At 40.7% G+C, this 25,882-nt stretch overlaps 1 protein-coding gene across 3 annotated transcripts in view; it reads left to right on the forward strand.

The window, feature by feature from the left end:
• ADAMTSL3 (ADAMTS like 3) overlaps nt 1-25,882 on the forward strand; it is a 274,210-nt gene that overhangs the window by 204,281 nt on the left and 44,047 nt on the right. For all 3 annotated transcript variants that reach the window (XM_024202466.1, XM_024202467.1, XM_024202468.1), the window contains 8 exons: nt 1,886-2,172; nt 10,977-11,106; nt 12,714-12,906; nt 13,575-13,754; nt 15,045-15,198; nt 19,662-20,754; nt 25,123-25,250; nt 25,575-25,703. In XM_024202466.1, coding sequence (XP_024058234.1) covers nt 1,886-2,172; nt 10,977-11,106; nt 12,714-12,906; nt 13,575-13,754; nt 15,045-15,198; nt 19,662-20,754; nt 25,123-25,250; nt 25,575-25,703 — 2,294 coding nt within the window. The remainder of the gene's footprint in view (nt 1-1,885; nt 2,173-10,976; nt 11,107-12,713; nt 12,907-13,574; nt 13,755-15,044; nt 15,199-19,661; nt 20,755-25,122; nt 25,251-25,574; nt 25,704-25,882) is intronic.

The following is a 25,882-nucleotide window of genomic DNA, read 5'->3' on the forward strand; positions in this document are numbered from 1 at the left end:
GTCAAAAAAAGCCAAATCTTGACAAATTTGGAAATCATTATTGGGCAGAACTTGTCGGGGAAGTTCAGCAGCAGCTCCTCAGGGGTGATCAGCTTCTTCCTAATCCGTATTAGCTAGTGCTCTTTAGAGAAGGGGAAAGACTCACTCTTCCTTCTTCTCCACAGCAGGTGCTCTTTGGAAAGTAGCCCAGAGGCCTAGTGGGAATATATCTATAGCATAACTACTGTGTTATCTCCTGCTCATGTCTCCTCATGCCTCTCTGCAGTCGCAGAAGGCAGTTGGCTTGACATAGTAGTCTGTCCACAAACTCTATTCTTCAAATTTAGCAACATTCTGAGTTTGAGCTCAGAGTATCAACCATGCTGTGTAGGTGTTGTTTACACTTAGAATAAACACAGAGGGCAAAACGATGGCTTTGTCTCAGTCTTACATAACTGGCTGCTTTTAAATTTTAATAAATATTTCTCTGCAACAGAGCAATGGATTTTTTAATTGCAGAAAGGGGAGGAAAAGCTGTTGGAACAAATAGATGTCTAATTTGGATCATAAAGAGGTGTCCTTTGCTGATATTTTAGGAGATAATAAAGAAAAGTTTTTATTTCCTCTGACTGTTTCATGTAGATCTGCTCCAGTTGGAAAATTTAAAAAAAATCTGTATATTTCTTTCACCAAAGTGTTTGAAACCTTAAGAAAATGATCTATGCAATTACGTATTTAACTTGTCAAATTATCCACAAATCCACCCAAGATGATTTGTGGAATTCCGCCCTATTGTAATGGTCTAGTTTTGAACATTAGTATCTGACATAATAAAGGCCCTTGAAGTAATAGAAGATTACACATTTTTTTTAAAATATTACCTCTAGTCCATATATTAATGAGATGTGTACAATAAGATTTAATTATAGTTACTCAGGAGCATAAAGACACACTGATGAAAGTGATAGTCCACCGAGCAAGTTAATCTCTTCATCGAAGTTAGGCCTCCTATAAGATGAAATCTAAATAGCATCCTGTAATGTTCTGCATTGGAGGTGGCTACATTTCAAAAAGTACCTTTCACTAGGTCTATTAAATGTCATTACAATGATGTCCTGTGGTAGCCCTTCTGGGAAATGTGAATAGAGTGCAGATGTGCTTTTGGCATATGTATGACATTGCGTGCTTTGAGAGCTATTGTAACTCGATGTGTAGACCTATATATACAGCTTGGCCTTCTGAGTGCTCCAGGAGTTTGGAGCTACCTTTGGGTATTGTCTTTTTTCCCAGAAAGGTGAGTTGCTTTTCTTCCTCTCCCTCACAATCTTGTCTGTTGTCTTTGTTTAGTTATGTGGAATTGTGGATATGGGGAAAGTGAAGAGGATGTATTCTTGGGGCTTAATGATAGGATTTGGGTACATTATGAAACTGTATCTCAGGGCAGGTCTTCGCTACAGGGGGGGGTGTCGATTTAAGATACGCAAATTCAGCTACGCGAATAGCGTAGCTGAATTCGACGTATCGGAGCCGACTTACCCCGCTGTGAGGATGGCGGCAAAATCGACCTCCGCGGCTCCCCGTCGATGGCGCTTACTCCTACCTGCACTGGTGGAGTAAGCGCGTCGATTCGGGGATCGATTGTCGCGTCCCGACGAGACGCGATAATTCGATCCCCGAGAGATCGATTTCTACCCGCCGATTCAGGCGGGTAGTGTAGACCTAGCCTCAGTATAACCCATATTATTCATCATGTGCTTTGCTAGTATGTTGGCCATATTTGCATTGTTATATTACATTAACTTTTTGTAGCAATATTTTAACTCTCCACATACATGCAAACTCATATCAAGTGCAAATTTCTCCTCCTTCAGTTTTCTTTAAGTTGCTGCACTATGATTATTTGCAGGTTTATTCCAGAACCCTGGTCTCCATGCAGTACTACTTGTGGTCGTGGCATTCAGATGCGAGATGTGAAGTGCCGTGTTCTTCTCACATTTACTCAGACTGAAATGGATCTGCCTGATGAGGAATGTGAAGACCCCAAACCAGCAACAGAACGAATATGCCACCAGCCATCCTGCGACAGTGATCCTGTCCCATACACCCCAGAATTTTCACGTGCGGAAGATAGCAGTTTGATTTATGATTGGGAATACATTGGTTTTACTCCATGTTCGGCCACATGTGTTGGAGGTAGTTTAAACATATTTTCATCTATGGTGTTTAAATTTGACATTGTCAAATAACTGTTTGATATTATTCCAAATTAGTTACATTGACATGTAAAAACAAATTCTGAACTTTTAACTTGTGTTAATTCTTTTTACCTTTGATGATAGCATCTAAATGTCCCTTGCTTCCACATGCCTCACAAGGTTGTAATGGAGATAAAATTGGTTTTCTATAAATCTTTGAATGAGAAACTGGTCTGTATTCAGTCAACCAAGTTATGGAAAGTTTCTGTCAACGTTGATGCAGCAGTTAGTCTTGTATTATCAAAAGATAAGTTACAAGGAATCACTTCAGACTATCAGCCGGTTTATGGGTTTAGATAAATGAAAATATATGTAACAAATCAATGACAAATGTGCCTAAATGTTCATTTTTCTCCTAGGAATTTATATGTGCAGTTTCTGAACTAAAATGTGCATATTAACTATTCGCTGTCTTCAAAATGCTGTCATTTTTTATGGTACTGTAGATCTGTGATATGGTAGCACAGGGAGACATCTCTCCAGAAATGGCTGGGAAGGAGCTCAAATAGGATGTTGTTTAGGATTTGGTCCAGCGTATCCTTCTGTAGGAAGCCTGTGCCATACATCTGTCTGCAAGTAGTTAGGCACATTCCTCCTTTAGATGTAATCTAATCTCTCAGCCATCTGAACTACATATTGCTAGACAATGTTGCTACTATGTAATGTACTTTGGAACTGACCATAGAAGTGAGTTATGAAGTGCAAAGTGGAAGCAGTGGAATTGTGAACACACCTGTATGTGACAGGAATGATGACATCAATGGGAAGTGAAGACAGTTGTACCCACAGAAGAAATATAATAAGTAGAAAAGGGCTGAGCAGCAACAGTTTGGAAGTCAAGAGCCAATCTAGAGCTCATAGAAAGTGGCCTCCTTTGTAGTGGTCACCATCTGGAAGTTTGAAGACAGGAGAAGTTGGGAAAGATGCCCAGATAACTATCCACATGATGGTAAGTGACCAATATAAAAGCCTCCCTTATCATTTAACATTCTTGTTTTATTGATGGCACTGATCCCTAATAATGACAATGTACCTGATCATGGAAAGTGTTGCTTTCTGCCATTCCTCACTTGTTTCATTGGGCATTACAGGAGCTTAGCCCCAGGAGGATATGACTTATATGTATGTATGATTTGTTTGCAGTTTTGACAATGACTATTGTGATCGATTATTTTATCTATCTGCTTTAAAAAATTGAGAAAATATTTAAAACCAATAAGGGAAATGGTATTTTAAATTAAGAACAAGGCTTTCACTAGCTATAAGTTTTTTCAGTTCTCTTGATTTTACTATCCAAATTTATTTTTGTAACATTTAGTCATTTTATCTCCATCTTTAATCCATTTTACCAATGCTTCTGGAGGACTTCTCAACCAACGTGTTTTCAAAAGGTGTTGAATTCTCTCTGGTAGTTTTGAATTTTGAGCATAGAATGGAGGACACATAAGCCAAATTTTCAAAAACAGACTCTCAAATTTTACCTCGTATATAGTCAGTGTAAAAACTTACATGTGAAAAATTGTACCTGCAAGTTGATGATTAAATTTTGGAGACTGTGTTGAGGCCCATAATTTCACATACCAGAAACAAAAAGCTTTTTTTTTTTTTTTAAATGGTTAATAATCAGAATCAGGGCCTGATTCTGCTCCTGTTATAGCCAAATGGGAGTTTGGGCATTGACTTCATTGAGAGCAATATTGGTCCTTTGTGATTTAAAGAGGCAGTTCAACCAAACATTTGCTTCTGGGTATTCATGAATTGAAACTACTACTTCGGCATATAATGCAGAATGTTTGAAATGAAGAGACTTTTCATATGTGTTCTTGAGTCTTCAGTAGAACCTGTAGCACCACATGTCTAGATGTTCTTCATATGTGCTACTCCCAGGAAATGTGGGAAGTTTTTGAGACTATTTGATCAAAGTTGAACAGCAATATCTTTCCTGTTATGTTAGTTAGATAATCATGACTTTGTTCTCCTATCAACGCTGTTCATCTAGCTGCCTTGGCAAACGCTTTCAAACAGACTAAAAATTACCTGTGGATAAATTGTTTTAAGAAACCAGACTTCTCTTGTGTTTCCAACTTATTGCAGTGTACTAACTAATGATCTCACTATGTCTATTTTTTTCCATTGTGTAGTTCAAAGGATCTGATCAATTTCAGCTCAGTTTTAAATCCGTATCTCATTTCAGTAAGATGAACTTTTTATTTATAAGGAAAGAAATATGATCTTTTAAGTTAGGAATATCAAAATTTAATGTGAAGTGTGAGAGCTTTTGCGTCTCTAACATGCATGTATCTATCAAGAGCTTTTAAAATACATTCCTTAAGATTTCTATTTACTTGGAACTTTTCTCTTAGTTTCTTAATGCCTGCTTTTCCCTGACCAAGAGGAGGCCTGCTCAGTCTAAGCAAGCTGCAGACTTTATTGTCACTATGTCATATACTGCTTGAGCAAGGACTGAATCTGTGTTGCAGTGCTTGTCATCTTTATGATACATTACCCCTAAATCCTCATGTGGACCATGCATAAGATTCCGTGTTTGTCACAGAGGTCATGGAAATCGTGGATTCTGTGACTTTCCGTGACTTCTGCAGCGGCTGGTGTGCCTGGCCCGGGGGCCACCTGAGCAACTCAGGCACCCCCTGGGCCAGGCACACCAGCTATTGCTGGTGCAGTCTCACTTCCCACTCACCCCACAGCAGCAGGGGTTTGGTGGGGGAGGGGGGCTCAGGGCTGGGGGTTGGGGTGCAGGGTGGTGCTTACCTAGGGCAGGCTCCCTGGAAAGGAGACAGGAACGCCCCTTCCTCAGCTCCTAGCTCCATGTGCTGCCTCTGTTGGCAGGCACCGCCCCTGCAACTCCTATTGGCCGCAGTTCCCAGCCAATGGGAACTGCAGAACCGGGGCTTGGGGTGGAGCAGAGGCAGCACGTGGAGCTCAGGAGCCAGGTAGGGAGCCGGGTAGGGAGCCTATCCCAGCCCCGCCAACCCTCCCCCCTGAGCACCCCCTCAGGCTGGCCCCCTCCCCAAGCACCTGGGGAGCCCCCCCCCCCAGCACCCGCGGCACCCCTGGGCTGTCCCTCCGAGCCATTCACACCCCCAAGTTTTAGTTAGGGGTATATAGTAAAAGTCATGGACACGTCATGGGCCGTGAAGTTTTGTTTACTGTTCGTGACCTGTCCATGACTTTTCCTAAAAATAACCGTGACTAAAACGTAGCCTTAACCATGCATTCAATGTAAACTCGCTCAGCCCCTCTCCTAAAAAGAGGTAAAAATGCACGCAGTAACATTCTTTTTTATTAGATATATGAAGAAAGACCTGTCTGCAATTCATTATCCAACAGCTTCTTTCTCTTCAAATTAATTATTTTAGCCAGGCTTTTTATTGTGTTAGACTGTGTGCACTCTGAGGAACAGACCATCTTTTGGTTTCTCTTTGTACAGCACCTAACACAATGGGTCCTGGTCTATGACTAGAGCTCCTACACACTATAGTAATACAAGTAATAATAATTATAATAGTGCTGTTGACAAGAACTCTTTGGCTATTCTTCATGATTATTCTGCACAGCCTCTATATAAACCGTTAAGGCCCATGATGCAGCAGCAATTTGGGTGTCATAAAAGTTACTGCCTTCTGACCATTAGCCTATGTTATGTCACTTATCATAATTATTACTTCTGTCATCAGTCTTTCCATGAATGCAAGTAAGAGGTCTTCCATGTTAATTAATTATGAAGTAGGCATCATTTTAAAGATCCCTAGTGAGACAGAAATTTCCAGAAATTTGAAGAATTGTCTATATTTTCCTTAGTACCTGAAGAAAGTCCACACACCACAAAAATCATGGGTCAAATCCCAAGGACTTTGCTCATATGAGCCCATAATCAGACCAACTCCCTTTGATTTATTTAGGGTTTTGCTTGAGTAAAAATTGTGTTGGGAACTCAAGGTTTTGCCTCATTTGTCCAAAGAAAGTGTGTGTGTTTTTTCACTGTTTGAAGAACTATGGCCCTGATGCAAGCACATGGGATGGATGCATAAAATTGATATGCATGATACTGTCTGCAAGAAATAATGTCAGTACTTGTTATGTGCCTGGTTATCAGATCATTTTTTGTTTTGTTTTAAATATGCAGTATTTCTTCAGTCTTTATGTCAATTAGTTAATGGAATATGTAGTATTCTAAACAGATTCTCTCTATTTCAAAATTATACAATCTAATTTAAAAAACAGATTTCTTTACCTACTTTCCTAATAATGCTTTTGTTTATAAAAGAAAAATTGACAATCCAATGTACTTGTCATTATTAATGCTCTGAATACTTCTTTGAATTTCTTTCTTCTTGGACAATAAGAATGAGTTAACTCTATTTCACTTTCAGTAATTACCAGTTTCATTTTAAGATTCCTAAAACTGCAATATTTGGGTTTCCAACATGGAAGGGGAATGTGTGTTTATCAACTGTTTTCACTTTAAATTGTGGGAAAGTTTCTTTTAGAATCATAGAATATCAGGGTTGGAAGGGACCTCAGGAGGTCATCTAGTCCAACCCCCTGCTTGAAGCAGGACTAATCCCCAGACAGATTTTTACCCCAGTTCCCTAAATGGCCCCCTCAAGGATTGAACTCACAACCCTGGGTTTAGCAGGCTCAAACCACAGAGCTATCATTTTTAATTGACTACATTTTAAATTGACAATTTCTCTTTTAGTTGACAGCAAGGCAAAAGTAATCTGAAATAAGTAAATTTTTTTTTTCCTTTTCTAGGTGTAAGGTTGAGTGAAGAGACCATCCTTCTGCCACTCACATTTAGCATCTTCTGTCCTAACTCTTTACGGTTTTCCCTTTCTAGAGTTAAAGTAAAGTATGCATTTTGCAAACACTCTGATCTTTTAACACAACTTTGTGCACTGTATATTTCTTCCCACAGCAAAGTTGTCAAAAACTGTGAGTTTGTGAGGGTTGTATGCTGGGTTAAAATAGAAAATATTCTGTTGCACTGATTAGTAGAATAATTACTATAATAGCACATCAAAATACGGTAAAAATACTTAGTGCTCTATCGAGACCTGCCTGAGTAACTTATCTTATACTTGAGGGGGTGGGGGGGAGATGGTTAAATGTTCTACTATGTAAGCATCACAAGGCAAGAACTTCACACATATGATACTCTGTTTGTTTGTCTGAAGGTTTTATGACTTTTATGGTTTGCAAGATGCTTCCCAAACCCTGCAATATAAGAAGTTTTATCACTGATTCACGTTACAAGCCAATATTAAATTGTGGTTGCAAACAAATTTATAATTAAGATCAATCTCTTACATATTTTATAAGTAAATTATAAGGAAATGCTGCATCAATGGAGTGTAACTGTTTATTGGAAAGCAGCATAGATCTGAAAAACAAGTCTGCTTTACAAACTTTTTACAGTATCTCTTCTGTTATACCTTAAAACACCAAAACACTATAGCTTTTATTTTCTTAAAGCATTTGGAGTAGAGAATTGTAGCAGTTTGTGGCACTCTGATGAGTGAAATGAAAGACACCTCATACACTGGCTAAACCAAGGTGGCATGTCACAGCCAAAATTAAAAAAAAGGTGTGACATGCTTTTTTCCCCCCTCATGGATATACTCACCACAACATTGTAATATAAACTGCTGATGACAGAAATACTGACTTGCAGAAGGCTCAATATAGGAGTCTCATATCATACCACCCTCTCCGTGCGAGAAGTTTAGAAAATATTATCCAGCTTAACCCATTGCAAAATAACTCTTTTTCTGATCAGCTTTGACTATTTTTTGTTTTTGCACAAACGTGAATGTTTCCATTCTAATCCCTGTAAAAGAGATGTAATTTAAGTCTGTTCTGAAGGCAAAATTTGGCCTAAAATAACAACTAAGAAGCCAATTTTGTCTTGCTAGCCAGAACAAGGCACTTGAAGCAGAAACAAACGCTTAACACTATGCCCAGTGCAGGCATGGGCCTTGCAACTGGATGAATGATGAATATATGTTTGAGTGCTCATCTGATAACCTCTTCCACAGCTCTACCTCAGCAAATTTATACATCTGGATCTTTGTTTCTGAATTGTACATTAGAAGCAACATATTTCTTATTCAGGGAAACTGAAGGAAACCAAAATGTGTGAATAAATTCTTCTGAAGGTGCGTCAATCATTTAGGAGGTGCTGCAGTATCCATGGTACCCTGGTCTTTAGTTCTGGGATAGAACCTTGGAGTTCTGTAAAACTCATGGTGTGTGGTGATTTGCTTTGATTTGGCATTTTCACCCTTGGATCATGTTGTGTGGACATTTGATGTAAAGGATATAATCTAGTCCCTAGTGTGAAAGAACATTTTATTAAATGTATGTGTTGCAGGTAATGCAATTTTCAACACTTAATGACTTTTATTTAATAGAAGTGACTAGGCGGTCAGTTATGCATAAGGTCAGTGCTCCTGTTACATAAAAACTCAGCACTGTGCAGACATAGTCAAAACAATTACACAGCAAAGGCTTCCTGGAATGAACATCAGCCCCAAATGGGATTAAGATGGATCCCAGTGAAAGTCTCAAAGAAATCTAGAATCCATAGTGTTGTATACATACATACATACTCCTGCTACACATATGGTTTGTATTATGCTTGAAATGGTTAGATTGGTAGCTGTATCATCACAATGAAGACTTGCAGCCTTGGTCTTGAAAGAATAAATATGCTGGATTGTCTCAAGATAAGTCATAGATGGGGGCAACATTGATTTGTGATAGGAATTGCCAGTGTTCAGGAATGGATTGTACTAGTTCTTGACAGAGAGACAATTGCAATAATGATTAACAGAGTAACTTCAAATGCTGGGCACCTGCTACTAAATTATAATAATGAAGAAAAATATGTTTTCTGCCTAAAGTGCATGAGGCAGTTCAGTTTGTTCTTCTACATACCATTATGATGGCCACTGGTTGAACAAGTGCAAAGTCTGAGATGATAGTGGCAGATGGAAGCACTTGAGAGCACATTATAAAATCATTTGTCACTCTCACTAGGAAAGAAAAAGACCAGTTATTACCTGAAAGTCATAAAACATGCACCACTAACCTTAGGCAGAAAATTTTCCAACACAGAATATTTCATGAAGTCAGCTGAAATCAAATGGACTATTAAATAACCAACAAGTGTCAAGAAACAATTAATGGTGTACAAATTTATCTAAAGCAAGGGTATTTATAACAATCATTGTCTAGTGATAGTTGGATAAAACAGAAAAATATGTGATGTTTTAATGTACCATACATAAATAACAAGAGGAATTCCAGTTAAAAATACAAACGTATTAGAAACCTTTCAAGCTTTTACACATAAGACAAAGAATATAACCTACTACGGAAAACACATTTGTAGCCCTAGGAGATCTCTTGGGGGGAAAAGTAAATTTAGAAGGAAGGAAGCAGATTCTCTGAACTGTGACCATGTTACCTGTTGTGTATTACATTAGCCATTTTCACATGGTACCAACAAAAGTGCATGTGAGTGCATTTCAGTGCTGTTCTGTTCAATAGGTCAATGATAATGACTGTTGTTTTTATTGCATAGATACAGAAGATTTCCAAAGCACTTTACTAAGTTTTGTGTCCTTTATTTCTATGTGCATTTCTCCATTAAGTGAATAGAGTTTGCACATTGAAGACATAATACTGCCTTGTAGAATAATGGTATATGTGAAACGGAATACACCATGCAACTTTAAAATGAACAATAAAGCTCACTAATTGACAAGTGTTCACCGAGTTGTGTTGATCTAAACCAGATTTATCGGCCATCATTTTTTCTGACTGATAAAAGTTTAATTATTATTGTTCTTTCATGTCTCAGCATAACTATAATTAGAGCTGCATTTTGGAGAGAAGCGGAGGGGAAACCTGTGTAAGGGAACGCTGTATACACTGGGCCTAGATCCTTAGCTGGAGCTGAGGAGCCATTGGCTTTATGGAGCTACCCCAGTGTCCATCAGCTGAGGATCTGGCCCAGCAGGGATCTCTACATGCCGAGTCAGCCATTTTCTTGGCTGTAGTTTAGAAACTTTATGTAATTTTTGTCTCTTCAAATATTTTGCTCATTGAAATCCTATTTAAATCAGTAGGAATAAAACAGCATTCTGCTCCTACGGGGTGAGTCCAGCTCTTTGAAAAGGCATTTATTATACACTGACTGCCGACCAAATCACTCTAATTGCCTTGAGGTAGCGCTATTAAATAGACGTAACTTTCCAAAATCAGTGTCATCGGGATGCCAGTCATGGTGTCTTGTTTTCTTGGTGTTACAGAGAGAGAGGCAGACAAAATCACTACTCGCCAATTTTCTGTTTTTCTGAAGGGTACAATGACAAACTGGCACCTATCAATATTGTTTATTTGTATCCACTCCAAGAGCTGATTTGAATCTAGAAAAAAAATCCTACATTGGGGCATTGCTGGCTGTGAATAAGAAATCCCAGAAATGTTGCACTGTAACACGGTTTTTAATTTAAAAACGCCTTCTGAGTTTCAAACATATTTTAAAGTACTTCCAGTGCTGTTATGAGTCAAATTGTTAATTTTAAATCTGCCGTCTAATTTGGCATCAAGAATTAGTTCTGATTGAGACTGGGGGGAAGAGAGAGGAGGTTATAAAAATTGTTCATTTGTCCATAGAGCATCTCATGTGTGTGTTTTTATTTTTAAATCCAGGGACACAAGAAGCCATTGCAGTGTGCCTGCATGTGCAGACAAAACAAGCTGTCAATGACACCCTGTGTGACAACGCCATGCGACCACCAGCAATGACTCGCACTTGCAACATGAAACTGTGCCCACCACGGTACGCTTTAATAATTAAATCAAATTGTGGAAAAGAAATGGTTAATATGACATGAATAACCATACATTGTCTACTGACTTTATCAGACAAGGATCAGGTTTAGGGTTGCCAGGAGCCCGTTTTTTTGACCGGAACACCTGGTCGAAAAGGGATCCTGGTGACTCCGGTCAGCACTGCTGACCGGGCCGTTAAAAGTCTGGAAGCAGCAGCATGTCCCCCCTTTGGCTCTTGGGCGTAGGGGCAGCCCGGGGGCTCCGTGCGCTGTCCCCAACCCAAGCGCCAACTCTGCAGCTCCCATTGGCCGGGAATCACGGCCAACGGGAGCTGTGGAGGCGGCACCCAGGGCCGGCTCCAGCATTTCTGCCGCCCCAAGCAAAAAAAAAAAAAAAGCCGCGATCGCGATCGGCAGCGGCAATTAGAAAAAAAAAAAAGCCGCGATCGGCGGGGCAGTACAGCGGCAGGTCCTTTGCTCCTAGAGGGAGTGAGGGACCTGCCGCCCCCGAATTGCCTCAGGTGCCGCCCCTCTCCCTTGGCCGCCCCAAGCACCTGCTTGTTCAGCTGGTGCCTGGAGCCGGCCCTGGCGGCACCTGCGGACGGGGCAGCATGCAGACCCACCTGGCTGTGCCTCCACGTAGGAGCCAGAGGGGGGATATGTCACTGCTTCCAGGAGCTGCCTGAGGTAAGCGCCGCCTGTTTGGAAAATATTTAAATTCAATTTACTGTTTGGAAAATATAGTCATCTCAGAAAGGCAGGGCAGGATTTAACAAATACATCAGCTGAAGAGCCTTTTTTATTCACCTAAGAAAACAGAATGAAGATATTATTATATACGGTGGTGTAATTTTTTAGCTTCACAATGCAGAGGTCTTTGTGGAAACCACTTTGATATGAAGCTCTTCAATAGACCTTGCATTAACCCTTCAGAAAGATTCCTTTTCCCAAAGGCCCAGTGTTAAATAGTAATTGCATAGAGTTAAAGAGAATAGCCTTAGTGATGTATGTTTTGTGATGGGAACTGTGATGCCCCCTTTTAATTGTAAAATATAATTAAACTATCAAAAACTTAGAATATTGCATTCAGTGAGAAAATTATGGTTCAGAGGAAAAGGTCAAAGCCAAAACAATAGTATGTTTACAGAAACTTTCTCCTGAAAAACATGTGGACTGAAAGTTAACAGGAGCAGGATGTTTGATAGAAAATGTATATAAATGTAATAAAAATGTAGTAGATATTAGAAAAGTCCCCTTAAACCATATAAATGTCAGCATGAAGCAAACAGGAGGCTGATTATTCTATGAGGAATGTTCTAAATGTGAATTCTGGAATCACATACATTTATTTGGATTAGCTCTTTACAGCTTTAGTATTTATAGTAAATAAAATACATATCTTCCTTACATTCAAGCTTATAAATGTAATTCATATTTTTTGTTATGGCAAATGTAGATGATAGTCTGACCCTCGCAATATAAATATGCCTTTGCTTCTACTTTGTTTTGCTCTGTGTGGGTATAATTTGTGTCCAGATAATCCCTCCTCCACACGCCATTCTTCTGCATTGTTTAATTAGAGTGAATTTTTTTGCCAATGAGTTTTTTGGCACAGGTGGGACACTGGCCCCTGGAGACCGTGTTCTGCTACTTGTGGAGTTGGGATACAGACAAGAGACGTGTACTGCCAGCAACCTGAGGGATCCATTGTCACTAATGAAGACTGCAAAGATGAAAAGCCTCATGCTTTACAAGCGTGTAACCAGATTGACTGCCCCCCTGCTTGGCATGCTGAAGAATGGCAGCAGGTACAACAGATTATGGAAATAGTTTAGTTGTAAGCATTTTTCTTCTGGTTAGTTACCTAATGTGCTCTAATTAGAGTAACCTGGAAGGTCACTCAGAAGTTTGTTATTGTAGCATGGTTCCAGCTGATATCGAACTTATTACACCTGTAGTCTCCATTCTTCACTTCACTTCTTTTCAAGGTGCTAGTTAACATCTTGGAAGTCCGGAAAGGCCTAGATCCCAGTTAGTCCAGAGATCACCTCTCTCTCCATACCCCACAAGTGAGAGAACCTGCATTTGGAAGCAAGGCTTAACTTACCTGTCCCAAAGGTGAAACTTCCTAAGCTCATGCCAGATATGCACCTGAGCCTTAACTTGGCCAGTTCTAGATGTAAAGTGCACATCTTTTTCTAGGCTTTCCACTAGCTACTTGCACTGCAGTTGTCTGGCACTGAGCTCATTAGTTAGGTTTTCCTGGCTCGTGGCCCATTAGCTAAATCAATGCTACCAGGAGCATATGCTGCTTGGTTTTGGAAAATGCTGCTCACTTTTTAATCGAAACCAGTAAAGTGTTCAAAGAAAACATGGTGATAGCTGCCTTATAAATGCCTGTATAAAATAAGAGTATAAATGAGTGAAGACAAGTGTGTGTGCGGCTATGCTTTCCCCATTCTTATCTTCGTCTTAGTGTTCCCGTACCTGTGGCGGAGGGACTCAGAGTCGCAAAGTTCACTGTAAGCAGTTGTTGACAGATGGAAGCTTTCTGAAACTCTCTGATGAGATCTGCCAGGAACCTAGATTGTCTGCTCATAAATTGTGTGCCAGAGTTGATTGTGCCCCTCAGCTAGTTGCAGGGGAATGGTCCAAGGTGAGTGGTCCAGAGTAAGAGCTCACTAAACCTCCCGATACAAAGGGAACTCAAGGGATTTCTAGCTGGGAGACTAACAGTTAATCATTAAAGTACATAGAGTAGTGTGGGCTCCAGAGGGAATGCAATTAGGCAAAAGGCCCTACCCACCCAGTTGTGGGGAGGAAGGAGGTAGAATGCTTCAAGAGGCCTGCTACAACAGATGATCCGGGTGCACCCAGCCCCAAAACATAGCTGCCTACCCTTTCTGCCCGCATGTTTAAACTGAAAAATAAGAGGCCATAATGCTTCTTGTTCGTTTCCAGTATGGTTGCATCAGGTTGGAGCATGTTTAGCTTCCAACCACTCAGATTTATTCCCTAGTTCAAGGGTGGCCAACCTGAGCCTAAGAAGGAGCCAGAATTTACCAATGTACGTTGCCAAAGAGCCACAGTATTACGTCAGCAGCCCCCCCCCATCACTCCCCCCCTGCTCCCAGCACCACCTGCCCACCGGCAGCCTCGCCGATCAGCGCCTCCCCTTCACTCCCCGCACCTCCTGATCAGCTATTTTGTGGCGTGCAGGAGGGGAGAGAGGGAGGGGAGGGGGAGGAGCGAGGGCACAGCTGGCTCAGGGGAGGGGGCAGGAAGGGGTAGAGTGGGGGCAGGGCCAGTGGCAGAGCCAGGGGTTGAGAAGTGAGCACCTCCTGGCACATTGGAAAGTTGGCGCCTGTAGCTCCGGTCCCGGAGTCGGTGCCTATACAAGGAGCCGCATATTAACTTCTGAAGAGCTGGATGTGGCTCCGGAGCCACAGGCTGGCCACCCCTGCCCTAGTTGAATTTCTGAAAGGCAAAATAGTGCATTGAATGCTATTTTTCTCCCTCTCCTTTAATCCAAGCCTCCAGTCTCCTCCTAAAAAAGATCCACCGAAAGGCATAAATATAGTTAAAGATTACAATTAAAAATCCTGTCCAAATGCAATATGAACATGCAGAGTGACTTGAGAGACTTGGCCCAGGCAATTTAGAACTTGTTGAATTATACATCTGAGAATAACAAGTCTCATTCTGCATTACATCCACAGTGGGACAGTAAGAAATACTGTCATTTTCCTATAATTGTTTCTGAGCTGTTTGGTGGAAAGGGTTAGTCACTTTATATTCATATTGACTTAAAGCCTGGAGAGTGCTTAGAGCTTTGGATAGCATGGGGATCCATATGAAACAGCATCCTTTAAAAAAAATCACTTTAAAAGTAGCATGTATGAGACAGGACACAAAATTCACTCTGACTACATCCTTCCTTTTGCAGTGCTCTCTAAGCTGTGGTGTTGGAATCCAGAGAAGGAAACTTGCCTGCCAAAAGCTAACAGCAAAGGGCCAAAATGTCACATTAAATGTATCAATGTGTAGCAGTCTCCCTGCTTCCTCACTTGTAAGGTCCTGTCACGTGAATGACTGTAACAGTAAGTGTGTTACTTTACCTAGTCCCCTGCTGATTTGAAATTATCAAGTAAAACCTGTGTATGTGCTGCTAAATTAATTCATTTCTCTATCCTTGCTACATTTCATAACGTTACTGATCTGAGAGCAACTTAGGCATTGTGGTCACAAGACCAACAATAATAGGATTGTTTTAATGTTATGAAATTTATATCTTCTCAGCCCAAACCAATGGTTCCAGTTTAATTTTTTTAAATGTAATATATGAATACATGTTAAGGGTTTGGGGGGTTTTTTGGTCTCTCTATATACTTAAATGTATTTGGCCTGGTTCTTATTTACCCTTTACACCATTCTGATGGTATAAAGGTGCCTTGGAGTGGTATACATTATTTTTATACCTGCTACAGACCCCATTTACACTGCCAGAGCAGTAAAAGAGAGTCTTCGTGTAAATGAGAATTGGGCCCACTGTATATCTGTTCAGTGTGTGTTCTTAGAACACTGGGCGTTACATTCCCGTCAGTGTTAAAAGTTACAAAACTGCCATTCCAGTGGCAGGTGCAGTGCCTAAGGGAGTGTGAAACCTATTCCCTTTGGCTTCACAAGGTGTTTTGAGGGCGCAGTCGTAGCAGGAGTAGACACCTTTTTAAAAAAAAATACAATATTTGGCTCATTACTTCTAGAAATGTTCCCACAAAAATGCATGTTTTGTAATTTGAGCATGATCTTGTCATGATAATGATTGTAATTGTGCTAACGGCACATGCGAAATAGTCAGGTAGACAATTGTGCTAACTGCACATGTAAAATAGCCAGGTAGATGTCTCTTTTAGGTACAGTTATAGTGAATGCATGTGCAAACATTCCCTCGGTGTGGGCCTCTGTTTTTCTTCCTTTAGAAAGGAGGATATAAATTTGTGTCTTTTTAAAAAAAAGCTCTTATGAATGGCCTAAATGTCAGATACAATTTGATAAAAGTCTACTGAACACAATATATTTAATGACAACTATTCAATTGAAAACATTCACTCTAGGTTTGGAAGAATTGAAAGTTTTGCATCATACAGATCTGTAAATATCCGGTAATATGTGCAGGCTTTTTGGTTTTGATCCAGTTAATGGTCTTGTCCAGAAATAGCTACTTCGTTATGTATTTTCTAGCTTTGTATAAATGGTTATTCACAACACAAAATAATAGTGCAATTCTGATTCATACATAATATGAAACTTCTTTTCCTGGACTTCATTTCAGATTAACATGCCAGAATCCTGAGGTTCAAAACACCACTTAAATAAAGCCCCATGGACTTTCAGGAATGTCCTTGGCATAAGGTTTAATAAAATATTTTGAGCTGCATATCTATCTGAATTTAATTAATTGTGGATAGTTGAATGGCAATGTGGCCTGCAATGTGGTCTGCAAATTGCTTAGTGGAGAGTGATGTTAAAGTAACATTGTCAGCTTCCATTGTAGTAAGAAGGGAGCAACGTATGAAGACATACAGTAGTTATTAGGGCAGGCAATGGGGTGCAGACCGAAATGATGAAAGAGGGCTAGTGACCGGCCTCTCCCTTCAAGTTCTCAAACTGTTCAGGACAAGGTTTTAAATTCATTAGCCTCTAAGGCTGGATTCTGCCTGGTATTTACATGAGTACACAAAGGGTGAGAGAGGAGAGCATACTCCAGATTCTCACTTTGCTTCTTGCATCAGGGGCCAGGGACAGTAGCAATCCTGGGATTCATAGGAACATTCAGGGACTGTTTCCTCCTACTACATCCAGGGACTCAGCACAAGTCACCTGAAGGGAGTGGGTGGGAGACAGGAGCTTGGCATCACCCCAAAAAGTAGAGCTCGAGGCTACAAAGAGGAGAGCAGGCTGCACTGTTCTAAGGGATGGTGCACCATGCACACTGTCACCAAAGCAGGGCTGCTTTGGGAGAGGTGGTACCTCCCAGAGCTTGCACTGAAATGGCATTCTTCAGTGCCCCCTCCTCAGGACTCAGTCTTCAGGGCACAATTGAGCGCTTAATTTTTACTATCTGCTTATGATGATGGGGCTTATTAGTCTAAGCCTGACTCCCTAGACACAGTACCTGGGCATGCTCTTTACTTTATGAAGGCCCAATCCAGGCAGAAATATCTCTGGCTTCCTAGGTCCTGGGAAATAGCTTACAAGCTTACAGTTTATGAGCCAGATTGCCAGTTGGTAAAAATGTGTGTAGCTCCATTGGAGGCAACAGAGCTACACCAGTTTACACCAGCTGAGGATCAGGCCCTGTGGCATTAGTGCAGGCTAATGTATTCAGCAGGTTTACCTTTCGTGGAATCCCTCCCAAAAAGCCCACCCCTTCCAAAGCTGCAAATTATGATGCTTCCAGGGATCCAGAAAGTTCATTGTGGACTATTCTCCTGCAGTCCACAAAACTGAATGCTCTCTCACTTCTAACTCTGCCCCCCCTGCCCCCCCCCCACACACACCCTCTGTTGCTGCAATGCTAAGAAGAATTGATGCAGTCTTTCTTTAAAAAAAGTGAAATTGATCAGTCAGACTTGAACGTATTTATAAACACGCACTGGGTTTAATTCTGTATTGGAATAACTAATGTAAACATAGCATAGCACAAAGTATTTTGTGTGTATAAAGTTACACTAGCTGTGTAAGTATGCTGGGTTTTGGAAATTGAAGCTTTAATACTGGAACATTTTCATTAAAACAAATATTTTGGGCCCAATAGTTATTAAAAACAGGACACTCTTTTAATAATCTTAGTCATAAAATGGTTGGTTGAGGGAACCATGTATCTGGATAACAAATACTGATTTAAGAGCTATGTAATTATGAAACCAGGATATCCACATTGGTCAGAACTCATTAGCCAAAATATCGAAAATAACTACAGTATTCTGTTTTATAAGCATAAGAATGTACTCTGGGGTGTAGTTCATACAGTGTGCACACTTTCTCAATGCTTGAAGCATTTAACTTTTTACCTCTTCCTTTACAACATATCCAAAGCATATGTATATGATATCTGAAGCACTCAAATTTTTGCAATAACTTGCTGTCAAGGTTTGTCTTTGTCTTTGTTTTTTTTTTTATGTTCTCACCAAATGGTATAGTAGTAATGATTTTAGATTCAACCAAATGCAGGAATGTTTGATTAATTTGTCTATTTCTCTGACTCATTCAAGTCATTCTGCAGCTTGCTGGGTTTTGTTCTCTGTCACATACCAACAGAATGGGTCACTAGTAAAAACTGAGCCAGGGGAGTCAGGAAACTCTCTAGCACCCGTCTAGGGAGTTTCCTGACTCCCCTGGCTGGCCAGTTTCACCTTGCCTTGCACAAAGTGAATAGCCGGGGTGTATGCTTCTGCTACTTTCCTTCTGCATTGTTCTGTTTCTCAGCTACCTAATGTTTTCTTAGTACGATTAGTTCTGCTGATCAGAAAGGGGCAGAGTAGTTACCAGTAATGAGTCAACAAAATGGTATCTGAAATACTGCAGTCATTTTCACACTGTGTTCCTCTGTCTATCCGGCCACTGCTGGGAAGGCCTGTCTTTGGCTATAGTCATGGAGGCAGCTCTCCAGAAACCTTGTTGGGTTCAAATTATTCCTGCTGTGTAATGCAGGAGGTGCCTCACCATACTCAGCGTTCTGCCTCCGCACCTTCCTGCATGAAGCTCGTCTCAGTTTTCTCTTCAGCTTGTCCACAGGCATCTTCTGACTTACCAGCCCTCTCCAGGATCTGACTTTTTTCTCTCTTTCTCTGCCCCTTCCTTCTTGTATTCCTGACCCCTGCTAACAGCAGGACTCTGTGACCAAAGCCTCTTCTAGCCAAAGAAAGTGACCACCAGTCCAATGATAGTAGCATGGCCTTCTCTGTTCCCTCACTGCACATTCATTGACTCCTGTTCTCATCTCCTGGCTGCTGTCAACTTGATCTCAATCTGCCTGCCAGCCAGCCAGCAGGTCTAACAGCCATAGAAAAGAGACTCCTGCTTTTTCTAATGGACTTTGTGTTATCCAGGCGCCCTACACTCGCTGCAGTGCCCAGATGTTGGAAAAGTGATGTTGCGCTCCACCTTTTATTTGCCTTTTCCTCTTCCTTTACCCCCTTTCTTTCCCCTTCAACTGGCAGCAATAAGAATAGCAGATATAGCATGCCTACCTTATTGCACTCTTCCTCCTCTTCCAAATATTGCCCTCTATACAGATATGTGTTATATGTGCCTTCTCATTGATATGATAGCTGCTGGAGGTTTAGAGAGAAGCAGGAGAATGCCTAAATTGGGGCCAGAAAATTTGACCATATCATTATTCCTGTTTGTGTGTATGTGACACAGATAAAAAGTCAGCAAGTTGGGAGTTGACCTGAACCAAATCAGAGAAAATGCTATGACCAACATTCTCAGAAAAGCAGAATTTGTTAGGGAGAGTGCCAGTGATTCAATCTTTTTCAACACTTGATTGCTGTTTCAGAGATTAAACAAGAAATTAAACCCAAGCGTCCAGAGAAGCATGCTGCCCATGGACCTCAGATTGTCAGTATACACCGAGTCTACATACAGACACGGCAAGAGAAACGCATTAATTTTACCATTGGAAGCCGAGCCTATCTGCTTCCAAAAACATCTGTTGTAATTAAGTGCCCAGTACGAAGATTTCAAAAGTCACTTATCCAATGGGAGAAAGATGGACAACATCTACAAAACTCTAAAAGACTTGGCATCACTAAGTCAGGATCACTGAAAATACATAGCCTTGGGGCTGCAGATATCGGAGTATACAAGTGTATTGCAGGCTCTGTGCATAAAACATTTGTTCTGAAACTTATTGGCACTGACAACCGGCTAATAGAACCTCCAACTTTTAGAAAACATTCAAGTGAGACCAGTGGTACAGATCACAATGAAGCCAACAGTTTTGGAGCCAAATGGCATAAAATGAGCAAAATGTGGCAAATATGGAGTAAAAAGAATGAGCTGTATCTTGGTGATGGACAAGTTAATGATCAACCATTTCTGAGAAATTTTGAAACCCATGTGAGTAATTCAGCAGAAGAATACAGCCCTCCTGAGTTCAAGAACAAACGTCTGGAGGCAGCAATTCTTCAAGGTGCTTACAGCATGGATACTGTACAGTTTGAAGAACTGATAAAGAACATGAGTCAACTCATTGAAGCTGGAGAGGTCAGTGATGATTTAGCATCCCAAGTCATATATCAATTAGTTGCTGAATTATCTAGACCACTACAACTTACTACTGAAAAATGGAAAGGCTTGCATGAAGAAAAGTTAGCCTCGAAGCTCACTGGTAAATCACCAAACGTATCTGAACGTTTCAACACAAAAACCCTAGGCAAGCTGATGTTCAATCAAAAAGGACCCGGCATTATAAGGCAAAAACAAGTTCCCAGAATTTCCTTTAATAAAACAATAACTGCACGAATTGGAAATACAGTTTTTCTGACCAAGAGTACTAGCGCTGTCAATTTACTGTGTGAAACTACAGACATTAGTGAGCCAAAATATACTTGGACAAAAGATGGAGAAGCATTAAAATCCTCTGAGAAGTAAGTAAATATGGTTTCTTTTGGTTTTATATGGATCTTGTTATGTTATTGGCAAAAACTAAAATCTAGTGTGTTGTGTAATGTTAAAAATGCATTATTGTGAAAATGAAGTAAATGTGAGCACTGTGCTTTTCATCTCCTTCTTACAAAATTTATACTTTTATTTGAAATGTGTGTCAGATTGTCTCACAAATCATTTCATTAAAGAAACAGTGCACATATAATTCTATGATATTATATGGCAGGATTAATTTTTATATCACAAAGGAGGCTATACTGTATGTTTTTTATACATTCTGCCTAAAGTAACTTATCTGCATTAGAGAATAAATAGACGTATACTAAACTAAATATAAAGGGAAAAATGTGTGAGAGCATTTTTGATATACCATAGAGTAGAGAGAGTAGTTTCCAGAGAGTAGTTATCAACGGTTCACAGTCAATCTGGAAGGGCATATCAGTGGATCCCACAGGGATCAGTTCTGGGTCCGGTTCAGTTCAATATCTCCATCAATGATTTAGATAATGGCATAGAGCAGGGATTCTCAAACTTCATTGCATTGTGACCTCCTTCTGACAATAAAAATTACTACACAACCCCAGGAGGGACTGAAGTCTGAGCCCTACCGAGCCCTGCCGCCCCAGGTGGGGGGCAAAGCCTGAGCCCCACCACCTCAGGCAGGGGGGCCAAAGCCCAATCTGAGCCTCGCTGCCCAGGTTTGAAGTCCTCAGGCTTTGGCTTCAGCCCCAGGTCCCAGCAAATCTAAGCCAGCCCTGGTGACCCCATTAAAACAGGTTCATGACCCACTTTGGGGTCCCAACTCACAGTTTGAGAACCGTTGGCATAGAGAGTATACTTATAAAGTTTGTGGACGATACCAAGCTGGGAGGGGTTGCAAGTGCTTTGGAGGATAGGATTAAAATTCAAAATGCTCTAGACCAGTGGTTCTCAAACTTTTGTACTGGTGACCCCTTTCACATAGCAAGCCTCTGAGTGCAACCCCCCTTGTACATTAAAAACACTATTTTTATATATTTAACACCATTATAAATGCGGGAGACAAAGTGGGGTTTGGGGTGGAGGCTGACAGCTCATGACCCCCCCATGTAATAACCTCGTGACCCCCCCCCCAGTTTGAGAACCCCTGATCTAGACAAACTGGAGAAATGATCTGAAGTAAATATGATGAAATTCAATAAGGACAAATGCAAAGTACTCCACTTAGGCAGCAACAATCAGTTGTGCACTTACAAAATGGGAAATGACTGTCTAGGAAGCAGTACTGCAGAAAGGGATCTGGAGGTCATTGTGTATCACAAGCTAAATATGAGTCAACAGTGTAAAGCTGTTGCAAAAAAAGCAAACATAATTCTGGGATGTATTAGCAGGAGTGTTGTAAGCAAGATATGAGAAGTAATTCTTCCACTCGACTCGGCGCTGATTACGCCTCAACTGGAGTATTGTGTCCAGTTCTGGACACCACATTTCAGGAAAGATGTGGACAAATTGGAGAAAGTCCAGAGAAGAGCAACAAAAATGACTAAAGGTCTAAAAAAACATGACCTATGAGGGAAGTTTGGGGAAATTGGGTTGGTTTAGCCTGGAGAACACAAGACAGAGAGGCAACATAACAGTTTTCAAGTACATATAAAGTTGTTACAAAGGAGGAGGGAGAAAAATTGTTCTCCTTAATCTCTGAGGATAGGACAAGAAGCAGTGGGCTTAAATTGCAGCAAGAGATAAGCCAACTGAACATTAGGAAAAACTTCCTGTCAGGGTAGTTAAGCACTGGAATAAATTGCCTACGGAGGTTTGGAATCTCCATCATTGGAGATTTTTAGGAGCAGGTTAGGCAAACACCTGTCAGGAATGGTCTAAATAATACTTAGTCCTGCCATGAGTGCAGGGGACTGGACTAGATGACCTCTTGAGGTCCCTTCCAGTCCTATGATTCTATGTCAGATAGGGGGATCATTTTAAAAGTTCCTTCCAGCTCTAGAGATATTACCAATTCTAGTATTATTCACCATTTTATGGATAGGAAACATCTCTGAAAATTTTACTTTCTCTAAAACTAGAATGAACTTTTAGATGCGCCCACTGTGCATAATTTGTACAACGTAATATTGTCTTAGAAAGAAACCACAAATCCTTATGACTTTTTTAAATCCTTCATTACCTACAGATCTTTCTATTAAAGATAATGGAATGTCAAAATTTAAAAGGACCCTATATTACAACCACAGTTTGGAAATATACTTGGAGAAAAGGTAGAGCAATGTGTATTATCAGATATTTGCTCAGTTTTGAGCAAATACTTTTACTCCACTGCTGGTAATTGAGAAACTCAACTGATAATATTAACATTAGCTTAATGGTTTAGCCTGTTGAAATTATAACTAGCCTTTGAGTAATGAAGAAATGATTCTGAAATGATAAAGGCATTTTTGGATATTTCTCAACATACTTAACTGATTAACCCAATTGCCAAGAAAAATATAATTCTGTAGGGCTATCAATTAAAGCAGGGATGCCAAAAATAAGATTTTTTTAAGAATGAAAATGTTTTTGAAGCATGATGCTCCTGTCAATTGTTCTTTAGTTTGTGGGACATTTGTAATTTCCCATTTATTTGTTGCAACTGATGTTTTCATTTTTAGTATATGTTTTGTTGATATGTAAGTATCTTTTTTTATTTCTAATACCTATAATTATAAATTGCACTTTCTAACATAGAGATCCTTACCATTTTAGGGTTTCATTAGCAACTGGGTCTCCATTCCCCTCTTTTTTGTAGTAAGATAAATTATAGATAGATAGATAGATAGATATATTTAGAAATGTATGAGACAAATACTAATGTCTCTTCAAAATATGTTGTAGGTGTGGGTGCTGTGCTATACAAGTATTAATTTGCCCCAGAGGTGGGGGAAAACCAGGTTTTGTCCCATACGTGAAGCAGGACTTCATTTGTAACATAGTTTTGTGTTTCCCACATAATGTAGCTTTATCTTTGTACATTTAGCCAATCAAGTAGGATGTCAGATCAACAATTTATTTATGTATGCATTGGTGCACACTGTAGCTGAAGTTACTAAGTGCCGGGAAATCTAACAAGGGGGAAAAGTATAAATACACCAGGTTGGCATTCTCAGAATCTTCCCACATGGTTTTGGGTCATGTACCTTGACACTGAGATACTAGGAAAGGGGTTCAGATGGAAGACAGTATTTTGTAGAAAGCTGCAGCTTTATTGCTAATGGAAAAAATAATTACAAACTATATCAATACACAAAGTCAGGTAGCCCTTAAAATTGTAAATCCTTGATCCTTATTTCCTCCCCCTGCTGAGAACCCAAGGTCCCACCATGTGCCAGGCCTAAGACTTTCCATAAGTCATATCCCAGCCACCTTGCACGTGTAGTTCCCCAAACTGCTGGTCTGAGGTGACAAGCCCACTGTGCTCTAGACTGCTTTCGATGGGACATAAAGTATTTTTTTCTAAAAATTGCTCATAATTTTTTATTATTGTCCCACAGAAACTTGTTCATTTCAGGTCCAATCTTGCCACTTCCTCTGTGGGTATGGGGGGGCGGGGGGTATCTCTTGGCAGCAAAAGCAGGGTTGTGCTGCTGCACAGTGAGGAGGAAGGGTTTGGAGATGCTGTCCACCTCCTGCATGGCCCAGACTACAGCTCCACATTGCTGTTTGAGAGGAGAGGATGAGTTGGAGGAGCCATCGCTGCACATATCCTTCAGTGCTTCTCCTTGCCACCAGAAAGGGGGCACACTGGAGGCATGGAGGCTGCTCTCCTCATTGGGCTAGAGTAGCTTCTACAGGGCAGTTCTGCTTCTGCTCTGTCAGGGCGGGCTTTAGGAAGTGCGGGGCCCGATTCGAACAGTTTCGACGGGGCCCCGGCAGGAATGACTAAAAAAAGCACGTAACAAAACCCACATGGGGCTTGTACTCACCGGGCCAGGCTCCTAGTCTTTGGCGGCGGGTCCTTCACTCGCTCCGGGTCTTCGGCGTCACTGAAGGACCCGCCGCCAAAGTGCCACCAAAGACCCGGAGCGCCGCCGGGTGAGTAAAAGTTAAAAAGGTGCCTCTAGCCAGGAAAGGGATTCTCTGCCACTTGCCCCCCACTCTGGGCGGCCCTGCCACTGGGCGCGGGGCCCTCTTAGGCATGGGGCCCGATTCGGGGGAATTGGTGGAATTAGCCTAAAGCCGGCCCTGTCTGTATCCTTGATGGGAAGATTCTTCCTCCTATGTTCTTGAAGGGAGACTTGGTTTACAGCTGAGATATGTAACTGGGCACAGGATTTGTTCCTACATGAATAAACCCTTTTTTCCCCTTAAACGTTCTTCAGAGTGGTTTTGGATGTCACTGGAAAAGTACAGATTCTCAATCCTACCCGAAAGGAACTTGGCGTGTATGGATGCATGGTGGTCAACGACTTTGGTTCTGATATGGAAACTTCTTCGCTGTTGTATGCAGGTAATGCTGATCATGGCAGCTATAGTATCATGAGCAGCATTTCTTTGTTTAGCACTAACACCCATCCTCTACTCCCAAATCTGGATTGAGTTTGACTGAATTAGTAACTAGAAATAAGGATTTCTGATTGCTGTTAAATTGTATTTCAACTAAAACCATGCCAGCCATGAGCCAAGTTAGCTGATTCACCCTACTATCAGTATGTTTCTTTTCAACCTTAATTCTGCTTAAATGATGATAATTTTAAATACAAGGTCTATAAAGTACATAAAACTTAAAATAAATATATTTTAAATTGATAATTCCTTTCCTTTTCTTTTGAAGAGGCTCCTGTCATTTTGTCCCCTGGAATAAATGTCACAAATCTGGAAGTTAGTAATCTCTCTGTAACTGTTGGAGGTGTGATAGTGGCAAGAATTGGAGCAAACATTACAATTGAATGTCCAGTGACAGGTAAGCAAGAACACCATTGGAGTTCCTTGTAGTGTTGGAGTAAGAAGCTCACCTGGAGTCTCGAAAAAAGTTACCGGTAGCAGCAGAACATGATTCCTTTTTACTAGGCATGTCAACCTTGGTCACTCTATTTCATCTCTCTCTGTTTGTTTTCTTGAGACAGACAAACAGATGTACAC

Source organism: Terrapene carolina, unplaced genomic scaffold, assembly GCF_002925995.2.
Source record: "Terrapene carolina triunguis isolate 2854851 unplaced genomic scaffold, T_m_triunguis-2.0 Scaffold67, whole genome shotgun sequence".
NCBI classification, from domain to species: Eukaryota; Metazoa; Chordata; order Testudines; family Emydidae; genus Terrapene; species Terrapene triunguis.